The 12,117-nt window shown below is 39.1% G+C and overlaps 3 protein-coding genes across 6 annotated transcripts; 1 reads left to right on the top strand and 2 right to left on the bottom strand.

The window, feature by feature from the left end:
• Window positions 1-870: 870 nt before the first annotated feature.
• On the bottom strand, window positions 871-6,517 carry LOC140770644 (putative disease resistance protein RGA1). The gene is made up of 3 exons (XM_073111897.1): window positions 2,222-6,517; window positions 1,656-1,996; window positions 871-1,376 (listed from the first exon to the last, which is right to left on the bottom strand). The coding sequence occupies exons 1-2, from the start codon at window positions 5,960-5,962 to the stop codon at window positions 1,958-1,960; spliced, it is 3,780 nt and encodes a 1,259-aa protein (XP_072967998.1). The 5' UTR covers window positions 5,963-6,517; the 3' UTR covers window positions 871-1,376; window positions 1,656-1,957.
• Window positions 6,518-6,747: 230 nt separating this feature from the next.
• On the bottom strand, window positions 6,748-9,058 carry LOC140771013 (uncharacterized). 4 transcript variants are annotated; one of them, XM_073112360.1, is made up of 4 exons: window positions 8,921-9,058; window positions 7,688-7,787; window positions 7,457-7,598; window positions 6,748-6,799 (listed from the first exon to the last, which is right to left on the bottom strand). In XM_073112360.1, exons 2-4 carry the CDS (start codon window positions 7,779-7,781, stop codon window positions 6,763-6,765), a joined length of 273 nt encoding a protein of 90 aa, XP_072968461.1. In that variant the 5' UTR covers window positions 7,782-7,787; window positions 8,921-9,058; the 3' UTR covers window positions 6,748-6,762. The 4 variants fall into 4 exon arrangements, with proteins under 4 accessions (XP_072968461.1, XP_072968462.1, XP_072968464.1 ...); XM_073112361.1 differs by lacking the exon at window positions 6,748-6,799 and adding an exon at window positions 6,813-6,843 and having other exon boundaries at window positions 8,921-9,057; XM_073112363.1 differs by lacking the exon at window positions 6,748-6,799 and adding an exon at window positions 7,192-7,344 and having other exon boundaries at window positions 8,921-9,055.
• A 331-nt stretch (window positions 9,059-9,389) lies between these two features.
• Window positions 9,390-11,772, top strand: LOC140771012 (uncharacterized). Its single transcript, XM_073112359.1, has 4 exons — window positions 9,390-9,435; window positions 9,529-9,739; window positions 10,020-10,339; window positions 10,428-11,772. The coding sequence occupies exons 2-4, from the start codon at window positions 9,529-9,531 to the stop codon at window positions 11,601-11,603; spliced, it is 1,707 nt and encodes a 568-aa protein (XP_072968460.1). The 5' UTR covers window positions 9,390-9,435; the 3' UTR covers window positions 11,604-11,772.
• Window positions 11,773-12,117: the final 345 nt, after the last annotated feature.

Genomic DNA, 12,117 nt, shown 5'->3' with positions numbered 1-12,117 from the left:
ATATATTGCGTAACATGTTTCTCGTTATTTCTTTTTTTTTTTCTTTTTTTCTTTTTTTGGTTTCTAAAGACATGATTGATAACAAATATAATGAAGTCGAACTTAGATTTTGAAATCATAGGGGTCATTTGGCCTTATATTCAGAAAACCAGTATCTCCATATATAAAGAATAACACAATCACAAGCACTAATTTTAATATATAAATCTCTTGAAATATTTTTTTTTCACCGGCTAGAACAGGCTCACATGCAATATCTTAACAATCACCTTAATTAAGTGGATGTCAAAATATATTCTCTCAGGTTTTAATGGAAAAAACAGAGGAAAGAAAAGAGAATTTGTTTACATTAGTTTCTTATTTTAACACTATAGATGCTGTATTTTAAAACAGAGGAAGCCATATGATGACTCCATCAATTTATCACACTTTTTTTTAGTCTTTATGGTTAATCAACTAGCTTGAAAATTTATGTGCAAAACCACCGCCTTCAAATGGATTGGATGTATAGAAACACTAACAGAGAAATGAAGGCAAGAACCATGTGAAAGAAGAACCAAATTTGAAACGAATCAATAATAATACAGCAACATTCCCTCTTATGCTTTTCCTTGATAGCACTTCTGAAGCAATAATCACTCCTCTCACATCTATGATCTATCAGAAGATCACATAAGTGTTTGGAAAGGAGTTGTCTTTCTGAGCGCTATCACAAGCATTATCCACAACAATGAGACCGGGTAAAAAAAAATAGTGAAATAGGTACAAATCAATCCACCCAGAACAAGCTTTAAGCAAGAGCACCAGAAACCAACTACCAAAAAGATCAAAACAAAACAATGGCCATAGTTTCCAAATTATAAGATTAAGAAGACATAAGACATCCAAACCAAACTTTCTTAAATCAAGAGAACTCCCTTGTATATGAGGATAAGAAAGTCTATTTTGCTTGAATCCTAACACAGAAGAACACTCAAAGATGGAAACTATTATTGTGTTTGTGGAGTCTTCTTCTTCTTTCTACTACTCTTCGATTTGTTCATTCTTCTTATCAGTTGTCTTCACTTAGCCACATATGACTATATGAGCAAACCATGTTACTTAGAATATAGGCTCATGTCAACATAGTGAACCCGACAGCAAGTATACTAAGGATGCAAGAAAGTTTGAGCATGAACACACGCTAATAGCAAGGACTTGACTTCACAGCAATTAACACCCACTGGCGTGTACTTGAATTCAGAATGATCTCCGGTTAGCAAGCTCGCGTAGAAAATTTCCGGCAGGGGCTCGTACTTAGAAGAAAGGATCTAAACTTCTTCTTTAGAAGAATCATCCTCTAGCTCCAATATGTCAGAAAAATCTTCGTATAGCTCCTATTCAACATCAGAAGTTGATGGTCATTAATTATGTTCTTTATCATGAAATCAGAGCTATTGGATAAACTTTAAAAAAGGATTGAATTCTAAGTAGCAACTAATATTCACTCAATTTCTTCTTTTCAGAACTTAAGAGAATCAGAGAAGCAAACCATTTGACATAGATCTATAGATGAAGAAAAGACAAGGAAGAAATGAACATAAAAGGACGAGCAGAAAAACCAACGTAATATCGAAAGAAATAAAATGTTTAAGGAACTGAAGAAGGAATCATACCCCCGTGCTCGGCTTCCGTAATCTGCTGGAGTAATAGTCACTAATTCCTTCTTACTGTACTTGTGAAAGTGCTGAATCTTGGGCCAGTATGGAGCTGAATCTTTTAGACACCTCTCCTCCAACTCTGGAGGTCAGTTCCCGAATCCTCCGATAGGTAAATGCGCCTTTGAGCATGATTCATGGAATGCCCTTTACTAGCAAAGACTTGACTTCAGAGCAATTAACACCCATTAAAGAGAAGAATCTACCGTTCCTCAGTAGAAGAACCTTCATCTAGCTCCGATCCGTAGAAGAAGCATCCTCTAGCTCCTATTTTTTTTCCTTTTTTGAATTTCCAGCTCCTATTCAACATCAGATTGATGGTCACTAATTGTGTTCTTTATCATGAAATCAGAGTTATTGAATAAAACATTCAAAAAAGATTGAATCCTAAGTAGCAACTAATGTTCACTCAATTTCTTCTTTCCAAAACATGGGAGAATTAGAGAAGCACACTTGGATGCAGAAAAATAATTATAATATTCGAGAGGAATAAAATGTCAAGGGAATGAAGAAGAACTCTTTACCCGTTCTCGGCTTCGGTATTCTGCTAGAGTAGTAGTTGCCAATTCCTCCTTGCTGTACTTGCCTATTATTATATCAGGAATGTGCTGAATCTTAGGCCAATCTGAACCAGAATCTTTTAGGCACCTCTCCTTCAACTCTGGAGGACAGTTTCCTATCCACATTCTTTTCAGGGATGATGGAAGTTCTGGCAGAGACCTGAGGTTCTTGCACCATGTTATATCTAGAAGTTCGAGAGAAGAGAGGCTTTTCAGGTCTACAAGCGGGAACTGTCGAGAGGATACATTTATCATATGCAGCTTTTGTAGAGAGCTTCGGTTCTTCAACACCCATTCTTCTAGTACTGAGGATTGGGCTTCACCGCAATGGCTTATATACACTTCTCGGGTGGATATGCTTCTCAAAGGCACAGTGCATAGCAGCAAGAGATCGTCGATGTCAAGCTTGTCCAAAATTAAGGAAGAGGAGGAGGAAGTAGGTGCTTCAACTGGCCCCTGAGCAACTTCGACAGCGGATTTTGTCGGTCTTCTAACTTCGAACACCAATGTTGATGGTGATGATGAAGCAGCGGCAACTAACTTGGGGCATTTGTAGACCACCAGAGACTTGAGGGATGAGAAGGAATGTAAACCCCCCAATGATTCTAGCTCTGAGCAAACCTCAATCGACAACTTTCTTAGAGCTTTCCATTTCCCGAGAACTTCTGCCGGCGGAAGGGATGTGATGCTTGCGCAGCCCCGTAATACCATCGCACAGAGAAAGTTGAGGTCTTCCGGAGCACTGGGGAACGGATCCAGGACATCGCAGCCCTGAATAGAGAGCCATTGCAGCGACGGAGGGAGGAACCTTCCTGATGTTGAGCCCCTCAGCAGCTTGGGACAATCCTTTATCTCGAGTTGCTTGAGAGAGGTGAATTTCGCGAATCCTCCGATGGGTAAATGTGTCAGCTCTCCGCACTTAGAGATGAACAAATTCTCAAGAGATATTGATGATGATATGCTTAGGCTGCTGTTCTTCTCTCCCTGCCACAGTTCTGGTAGAGCAGCCCAACTGACATCACTTATTTCCACATATTTTAAGCCACAAGGTAGATTGGGAAATACTCGCATCTTTGGACATTCCGAAATACGTAGGCTTTGCAAGCATGAAAGCCATGGGGTTGTCCCGGCTCCTCCTCCACAAAACTCTTCCAGTGCCGGCATGTCACGAATATGTAGCACTTGTAATGATGGGAAAACGCCAACTTTAGTTCCCCTATCGGGTGGACTGCCGACTTGCTTTACCGAATCCATCTCGAATAGTAGTAGAGACTCAAGGTAGGGTAGCTGCCCAAGAGATGGCAGGTCTACCCATCCTTTGCATTTGGAAAGGCTAATAAATTTTAACTTCCATAGAGCGAGATTTTCTGTTGTCATCCAATGTGGACTCCTGCAGCCCGTATAATTTTTTATTGTCAGGTTCTTGAGATTGGGATGCGGTTGAAGGGCGTCAAGTACCTGTTCATCAACCGTAGGACTTCCACTGCTGCGGTGTCTATCTGACCAGCGTAGCGTCAATATTTGGAGATGCTCCTTGTCATTCAACTTGGCTTCAGAGACCATTTGACCACCCTCTTTTGCTTTTTGGAGATCATTAATGCTTAGTTCACGAAGCTCTCTCAAGTTTTTTAACTCAAAAAGATTATTTCCATTCTCCTCAACGTTGAACTCCTCCAAAATCTGAAGTGAGGACAGTCTCCCTATACCAGCACCAGAATTGGGTTTACCTAGGCGTCTAAGGTTGATAAGGTTGTGGATGGAATCTGCTAGGCCTAATTCATTAGAAGGATCAATATATTTGTTACAGTACAAGAATTGGAGGTGGTAAAGCTTATTCACTGATTCAGGAACTCGATAAATACGATATTCATTACTTAAGTAGCGGAGGAGTTTTAGGTTGCTAATACAGGCATCACTAATTTCAACAGTAGACGATGCCAATATCCGTAGGCTTATCATGCCTTTGATCATCTCAGGAACATCACGATTGCCAGGATTAGGTCGTTTTAGGAGGAGAAGGGTGCGCAAATGTTTGAGTTTGGTGATCTCGGGTATGGGTAGTAGAGCAAAAGTATTGATGGACAAGTGACGAACACTTGTAGGTATAGGCATTGGCTCAGAGTTTTCTTCAATTCTAAAACATTCACCACGGGAAACAAATACTGCAAGTTCATGAAGTAGATCATGCATGACATAAAATAGGCCCGAGAGTGTACAATCAAAAAGGGATCTCCTAACAAGATCATTTAAGTACTCATATCCTACATCCTCTGGTCGTCTATTTCCATTTATAGGTTCCTGAAGCAGACCTAGAGCCATCCACATGTAGACAAGTTTCTCCTTTTCAAAGTAATGATCTTGGGGAAATATACTACAAAATCTAAAGCAAGGCTTTAAATGTGAGGGCAAATATTGATAACTTAATCTCAGAGCTGGCATGATGTCATTCTCCCCTTGTTTTAGTTCCCATATTTCACTATGCAGGATATTTTCCCAATGTTTATCGTCTAGATTGGTGCTCAATATCCCTCCCACAGTCTTTGCAGCTAAAGGGGACCTTTTTAGCTTTCCTGCAATTTTCCTACCAATGTCTTGCAGTTTATTGTGCTGCTTGGCATCCTCATCACGAAATGCACAATCCTTGAAGAACTCCCAATAATCTTCTTCACACAAACCCTTTAAGAATATAGATTTCATGGCACCCGTCATCATCTTTGCAACCTTTTCCATTCGAGTTGTTAATAAGATCATGCTTCCTCGCTCTACTAAACTGAAAGGTGCTAGCAATTTATCCCAACTTTCTCTGTCATCATCATTCCATACGTCATCCAGCATAAGAAGAATTTTTTTTGATTCCAAAAATTTTAAAAGCTCTCGTTGAAGACGATTAAAATTATCAGTGGGGTGATTAGAACCAAACACCTCTTCATAAATCTTCTTTGTAAGTGAGAGCACATCAAAGGTATTAGAGACACAGACCCACATCTTCTTGTCAAAGTGGTTATCGATTTTCTTATCATTGTATACACATTGGGCAAGAGTAGTCTTTCCAATCCCTCCAACCCCAACTATAGGTAGAATAGAGAAATTTTTCTTTGATGTAGGATTGAAATTTAGCAATTTGTTTATAACCTCATTTTTCTCGTTATCTCGCCCATACATTCGAGTTTCAACAGTTAAAAGTGAACTTGTCTGACGGCTACTCGTTACAACAGGCCGCTGCTTTAAGGTTTTCACCAATTCGACGAAAACCCCTACCTCAGCTGCAGCATCATCTAATCTCTTAACTATGTTTTTTAACCTTTCTAAAGTGGGATCCTGATGCACGCCACGCTTAAACATAACTTTTGCTCGTTTGAACTGAGAGGTAGCAAGACTCACCGTGCTTTGTTCGTCGCCATGGATTTCTTCTTCCAGTCGGTAGTAGTCCATCTCATCCATGAAGTCCTCTGCCTCATCAACCGCATCTCTAAACTGCCACAACCATTTCTCCAGTGCTAAGTTATCACCCTTGATTTGGCATCTATCGATCGCCTCCAGCAAAGCTTGGATCATGGGAAGTTCCTCCTCCAGTCTTTTCAGATCCACGTCAAAGCCAAGCTGCCACTCAGACTGGTCCTTCTTAACATAGGATATGATGGAACTGACCACGTTACTAACGATGCTCGACCCGATCCATCCACCGGCGACCGATAAAAACGACATTGTGGAAGCCGCCTCTCCTCCTTCCTCACAACTCAAGAGTAGAACAAAGAGAATTTGCTAGCTCTGCTTATATCCATCTCTAAGATTGGCAAATAGAAGAACACCATACACCACCAAGTTGGCAAGTGGGCAACAACTTCGAATCCGATTAAAGATTCCACTCCGACGCGCGACGGACATTAATTAGCTCCGGCGACGTAATCCTCGGACAAGGTGGCATTAAGTAAGTCTCTATAAACTCTTAAAAGCAACCAGTTCGGAAAGTGGATATTATACAGCAAATTCTAAAATCCTACTTCTTACGCCAGCAAATTATCAAATTAACGTATTGTTGAGTCACTAGCTTTATAATATTGCACGTCAGATAAACCACCTACATAAAGTAAATTTAGCTTGCATGTTTAATCTCCACGTCAGATCGTTGACTAACAAACATCAACTTGGATTAGTCTGTGCAATTGGGCACACATCTATAAAACGTATTGATCGTTGGCCAATAGTTGTAGCTGCAAGTTGGCGTTTTTCTGCAAATGATAGTACGTGGACTGTCAAACCACTGCTGCAAGTTGGAAATAAGAGAGATGAGTCTGGGGGTTTCTTAGATGGCCCCTTGAAAGTTCTCTAAATATTACTGAATATTAGCATTTTGTGTGGACCCGAGATTTAAAAATAAAAATAAAAACTACAATAGACGAATGGCTTTTATAAGGTAAACATTTGTTTCAGATCACTTAATCACCTTGCTTCAAATAAAGAATTTCTTGCAGTCCAGGAACATCCAGTTGCCAATTGCAGACGTTTTACTGCTCTATATTGTATGAAAATTTTGGGCTGAATCTGCAACTTTCACATAATATTCACCCTCTTAACCTCTGCATATTCTGATTGAAATAGATACAACTGTTCGTGAGTTATGAGCAAGAAAATGAGATTGACAATCTTCCAACATGCTGAAATTAAATTGCTATATGATGGATGACTAAGGGAAGGACTTGTGATTACTGAGGCATTGTTCTTCAGCAAATTAATGGCCTGCTGGTGTGCATATCCAAGATATTTGGATTCAGTACTGTTCCATCTCATCTTGATGATCTAGTTGCTCTCACTGTTCAATTATTTTGTTATTTAACCTAAAGGTAAATTAGTCCTAAAATTAAAGTCACACTTTTAAAAGAATAAATCCTCAATCCAACACATCAATCAGAAAATGCATAGAGAGGGCAAGCAAAGAACAGAAGCAGCATGTTTTTCGTTAACTATTGATCAAGAACTCTGTTAAGCTACACTGAATCTTATTACAACATGAAGCGGCATTAAAGGAAAAAAAAGGAAGGGATATCTTCAGATAGCAGAGTTCTGGACTCTGGAGGATCTCATCTCACCTGACCAGGAGGTTAAGAGAAATCCGTTTACCAACTAAACTCGGATGCAATAGATTAGGGTAGGGTAGCATGGAATAGCATATCAAAGCTGCATCACAAACTATCTCCTTACTGTTCAGAAGATTTGACGATGAAATTCTGGCGGCTGATGGGATTCATTACAACTGGGGGACCAGCGGTGCGAGGCCAGGCCTGGAATTTCTTGTCGGTGGCTTCCCACCATTCCTTGTCTGAGACAGTTTTTGGGGTGGTGCCTGGTTTCAAGAAATACAAAGTCTAAGCATGACTTGTGGAAAATGAAATACTGCCTCATGATGAATATAATAATAGCTCAATGACTGACCTCCAAATAGTTTTCTGTCAGCAATTAAATTGTCAACTGCATAAGCAATAACGAAGGATGCAACCACAGAGCCGATGAGAAACTTGGCTCCCATGTTCAACTGCATACCATGAAGAAAGCATCAACAGATCAGGCAAACTTCAAGATTAACTATCTTGCCATGAGGTACAAATAAGAAATAAATGAGAACATATAAGTCTCAGAGAGGTCGGCAATTTGATTAAAGTGAGATGCTATAGTAGTCAAGTTTCAAAGATCTCTCCAACTCAAAAGTCATCTAGAAGCAATTTTACCAGAACCCTTCTGTTCTACCAGATAAATCACTTATCTTTAAGGATATTCAATAACTTCAAAGATTCTTGGGAGGATAGTTATATTGATCAGATACAACTCTACAATGAATACCACATTGTTGACAACTGTGGGCCTCTTTTTAGTTTGTACTATTTAATTTGCTAAGGAATTGAAACAATTCAACAACATATGAGCTTACAGCTTAAAACTGAGTTGCTTTCCTGACAAAAATGTACATTGACAACACAATCATAATTTTTTCTTTATTTCATCCTAATGCCCTTCATATATGATATATAAATATAATAAAAAGAACATCAAGTTGCAGAACTTATGCTTGTAACCATTTTAAAAGATCTATCAGAACAAATTCAATTCTACCTGCACATTGACAAAGACAAATCTAAGTCTTTTAAGCAAAATACAAGAAGCTAGCAGTATTGCAACACTGAATTCTACAAGCTGAAAAAAAAGATCCTCTTTTCGGCAGTACAATTACATGAAACTAACAAATATGATGCTCATGCCTCCATGCAACACTAATCAATCAGAAGGCGCACCTTCCAATTTGTATCAACCATGACAAAGAGCTCTGAAATAAAAAAGGGATCTTTGTCCTTTCTCCAAATGAAATTCATGTAGGGTACTAAACATTGGGTGTATTGTATATATTCAAGTCTTAAATTTGTGAAGGAACACGCAAAATCTCGCTGATTTCTCGAATAAAATACTACTACTTATTATTCTACTATTACATCACATTCACAGATTAAAAATTAAGAAGCCACAAATGATGCTCTTCCTAAATTCTATGCCTCAACTTGTAACACCCAACAATAAAAAAATAAATAAATAACGGCGAAATCCCAGACATTTCATAGAAAAGAGGCGAGAAATTAAGTGGACGGATTAAGAAAGAAGAACGGATTGTAGCTTTACCCTTTCTCGATTTCGCCGAAGCTTCTCTCTTCTGGGAAGAAGATTCGAGACGGAATTGGGCTAATAAGGAGAGTGAAGGCATCTCAGTGATGTACACGCGTACGGTGCAGATGAATCGAAGTGTTGATGAACAATTTGGCCAGAACTCGGGACGTATTCACCGACTTTGTTGTCGTATTCCGATTCCAGATAAAACCGATCCGGGTTATCTCGAATAAATCGGAGGTATCCACTAATAAACCCAGACTTTTTATCTGACCTCTTATCCTAGATGTAAAAGATCGACACAGAAAACCTGAACCGGATAAGATAAGTTCCAAACGATCGACGGCCGAGAATAAATCTCCGATATAAATATATATAGGGGAATAAAGGGAGAAGATATATATATATATATATATGTTTATCTTCTTCAAGTTCTGGATTGGATAAATATAAATATAGCCTTGTACGTGAGAAAAGAGGATAGTATAGTGGATAAAAGGGGACGCGTATTCTACTATTCTCACGTTAAGGTAGTAGATCTCGAAAACTCTATCCCTCATCTTTGTCTCTCTTTCTCCTCCTCTTTGTCACCTTCTTCTTTTAATGCACACTCAATAGCTTAGATGGAAGGCCAAAACCCTATATTTAATGGCGTCGGCGATGCACAGCAGAACGACGTCGGCCTCCCGAGGTTTCCACCTGGTTTTCGATTCAATCCGCGAGACGACGAGCTTGTGATACATTACCTCAGAAATAAGATCGCCGGAAAACCGCTACTGTATAACGTATTCAATGACATTAGCATCCTACAATACCATCCAGAGAAGCTACACGGTACATATACTAGATTAATCTCCGTATGCAAGCATGCAAGTTTATTTAATTATATGTTTCATATATTTGATACTAAATCAAGGGTGATTTTTTATTTATTGTTGTTGTTGGTATTCTTATTCACTTACTGGTCGCCTTTACACGCTATTATATGGCTTAAATTTGATTTCTTCTATAGTCAAACAATAGAAAAACAGAAAAGAAAAGCTTTTGAACTGTTAAAAGAGTTCTGTTACTTATTAGAAAAAGGAAAGAAGTGCTCCATTGCATTTACTTGCAGAACAATTCAAAGCCTATGGTGAAAAGAAATGGTACTTCTTCACCGCAAGGGATAGGAAGTATGACTTCGGACTTCGCCCGGAGCGGACGACACCTTACGGGTTCTGGAAGGCAACCGGCCGAGAGAAAATGATCAAATTCAACAAAGCGATAGTTGGCAGGAGAAGAGGTCTAGTTTTCTACAATGCGGCGGATCAGGAAAAGACTAATTGGGTCATGCGCGAGTACTTGATCTATGACGGCTCCAAGGAGTCTCCTCCTCCTCCTCCTCTTCCTCCTCGCAAATCTACTAAAAGAAAGGGCCCTAAACCTCCCAAACAGGTATGAGATAGTTATATATCACTTTTGATAGCAACAGCTTCTTCCTTTTATTTATCTAATCAATATAGAAGTTTTTCTAATCATGTAGTTGAATAAATGGGTGCTATGCACTATTCATAAGAAGAAAGGACAAAAGCCGAAGGAGGAGGATACCAAGGCTAACGAAGCTATCGTTCCTGGGCCGTCGAGTTCTCAGCCTGACATCAAGAAGAAGAAGAAGGTGATGACGAAGAAGCAACCAAAAGAACCTAAGGTGAAAATGAGAAAGAATTGTGGTCAGAAAAAAGCTACAGAAGGGCAAGATGTCTGCGGCGTTACCCCCATTGCTGCAATGTCCGCTTCTGAGACGTTCAATCACTCTCAACCTGCCCAAACTTTCCCGCAGAGTTATGATCATCAATCTCAAGGTAATTTTATGAGCATGAACAACTTTGATCGACTGCATGAGTTTCAGAACATCCTTGAGACGAGCCTACGAGATTTCAGCCGTCCCAGTTATCATGATCTGCAATTACCGGTTAACAGTGTGTCCGATATAGACAACCTTATACCTATCTCAGGAAGTATGATGAGCACGCATAGCGTTGATCAGCTATGTACTCTTCATGAGGCATTAGAGGATAGAAGGGAAGCTGCATGGTATCCTACTCCGATCATAGGAGATATGAGCATGCAAACCCTCAGTGAGCAGCGTACTATGCGTGAGATCACTAATGCAGAGCAAAGTTCTGGACTACATCCGTATATTGCTGGAAGTGGAGTAACTACTTATACGGCATATAATTATCCTCAATCTGGCCAGAGTTTTGGACTGGACAACAACAATCAATCCGGAGGAAATACTATGATCACGCAAAACTATGATCAACAGGGCATTCTTCAGAAGAACTCTGGTGAAGATCTTAGAATAGATACTCAGCAGCACGACAGCAATTTGTTATCGAAGTCAACTACTTTTGTTCATAATGATTTCAATTATGGATGGCTTCCAAACAGTGAAAATGGGACAAATAATACCTATTTCAACTCATCTACATATGGTTTTAGTCAGTTGCTTGATGAAGGTGACATTTTCTTCAAAAATGGAGGTGATCCTTTTATCCCACCTTTTGATCAACATTTGCTGGATGAACATTTGTTTTCACAACTTGAAATTGATGTTATCCAAGAAATGTATATACATAATGATCAGAAACAAAGTCACATAACCACCTTGCAAAATGGTGCTGCTCCTCAAGGAAATACCATATGTCAAAAGTCATAGATGTCTATATCTCTCAGAACCACACATTTGGTTCAAACAGTATCATTAGGGAATTTGTTGGTCTTGAAAACATAGTGAAAATACAGACATATGTTGTCTATTGCATATTGAGTCAAGTTTTAGTTTCTAGTTTGTCAAAAATAGTTTGATGCTACCAATATTATTTCTGTCTGTAATGCTATGAAACTGATCGAATAATATCAAATATGACTGTTACAGTTTCATTAGTCAATGGATCCTAGGAACATTAATTACTCAATAGCTCCCTACCAATACCAATTCCATTCTTTTTTTTTATATTCTCTTTTCTTGTCATAGAGAGAAAGATGGTAGTGTACTGGCAGTGCAGGTCAAGTTGAAACTTCTTGCTGGGTAGCAGTGGTGATGCACACTTTCATATCCATTTTTCTCTCTTCTGCTTCTACTTTGCTTAAGCTACCATTGCGGCAATGGGACAATCTTCAAATTTTGAGTATAGACAAATGATCCCATGACAAGAAATTGCAGGGAAATA

This window comes from Typha angustifolia, chromosome 11 (assembly GCF_048772165.1).
Source record: "Typha angustifolia cultivar Huaian chromosome 11, ASM4877216v1, whole genome shotgun sequence".
Classification (NCBI taxonomy): Eukaryota; Viridiplantae; Streptophyta; class Magnoliopsida; order Poales; family Typhaceae; genus Typha; species Typha angustifolia.
This window is presented reverse-complemented; position numbering and strand designations above follow the sequence as displayed.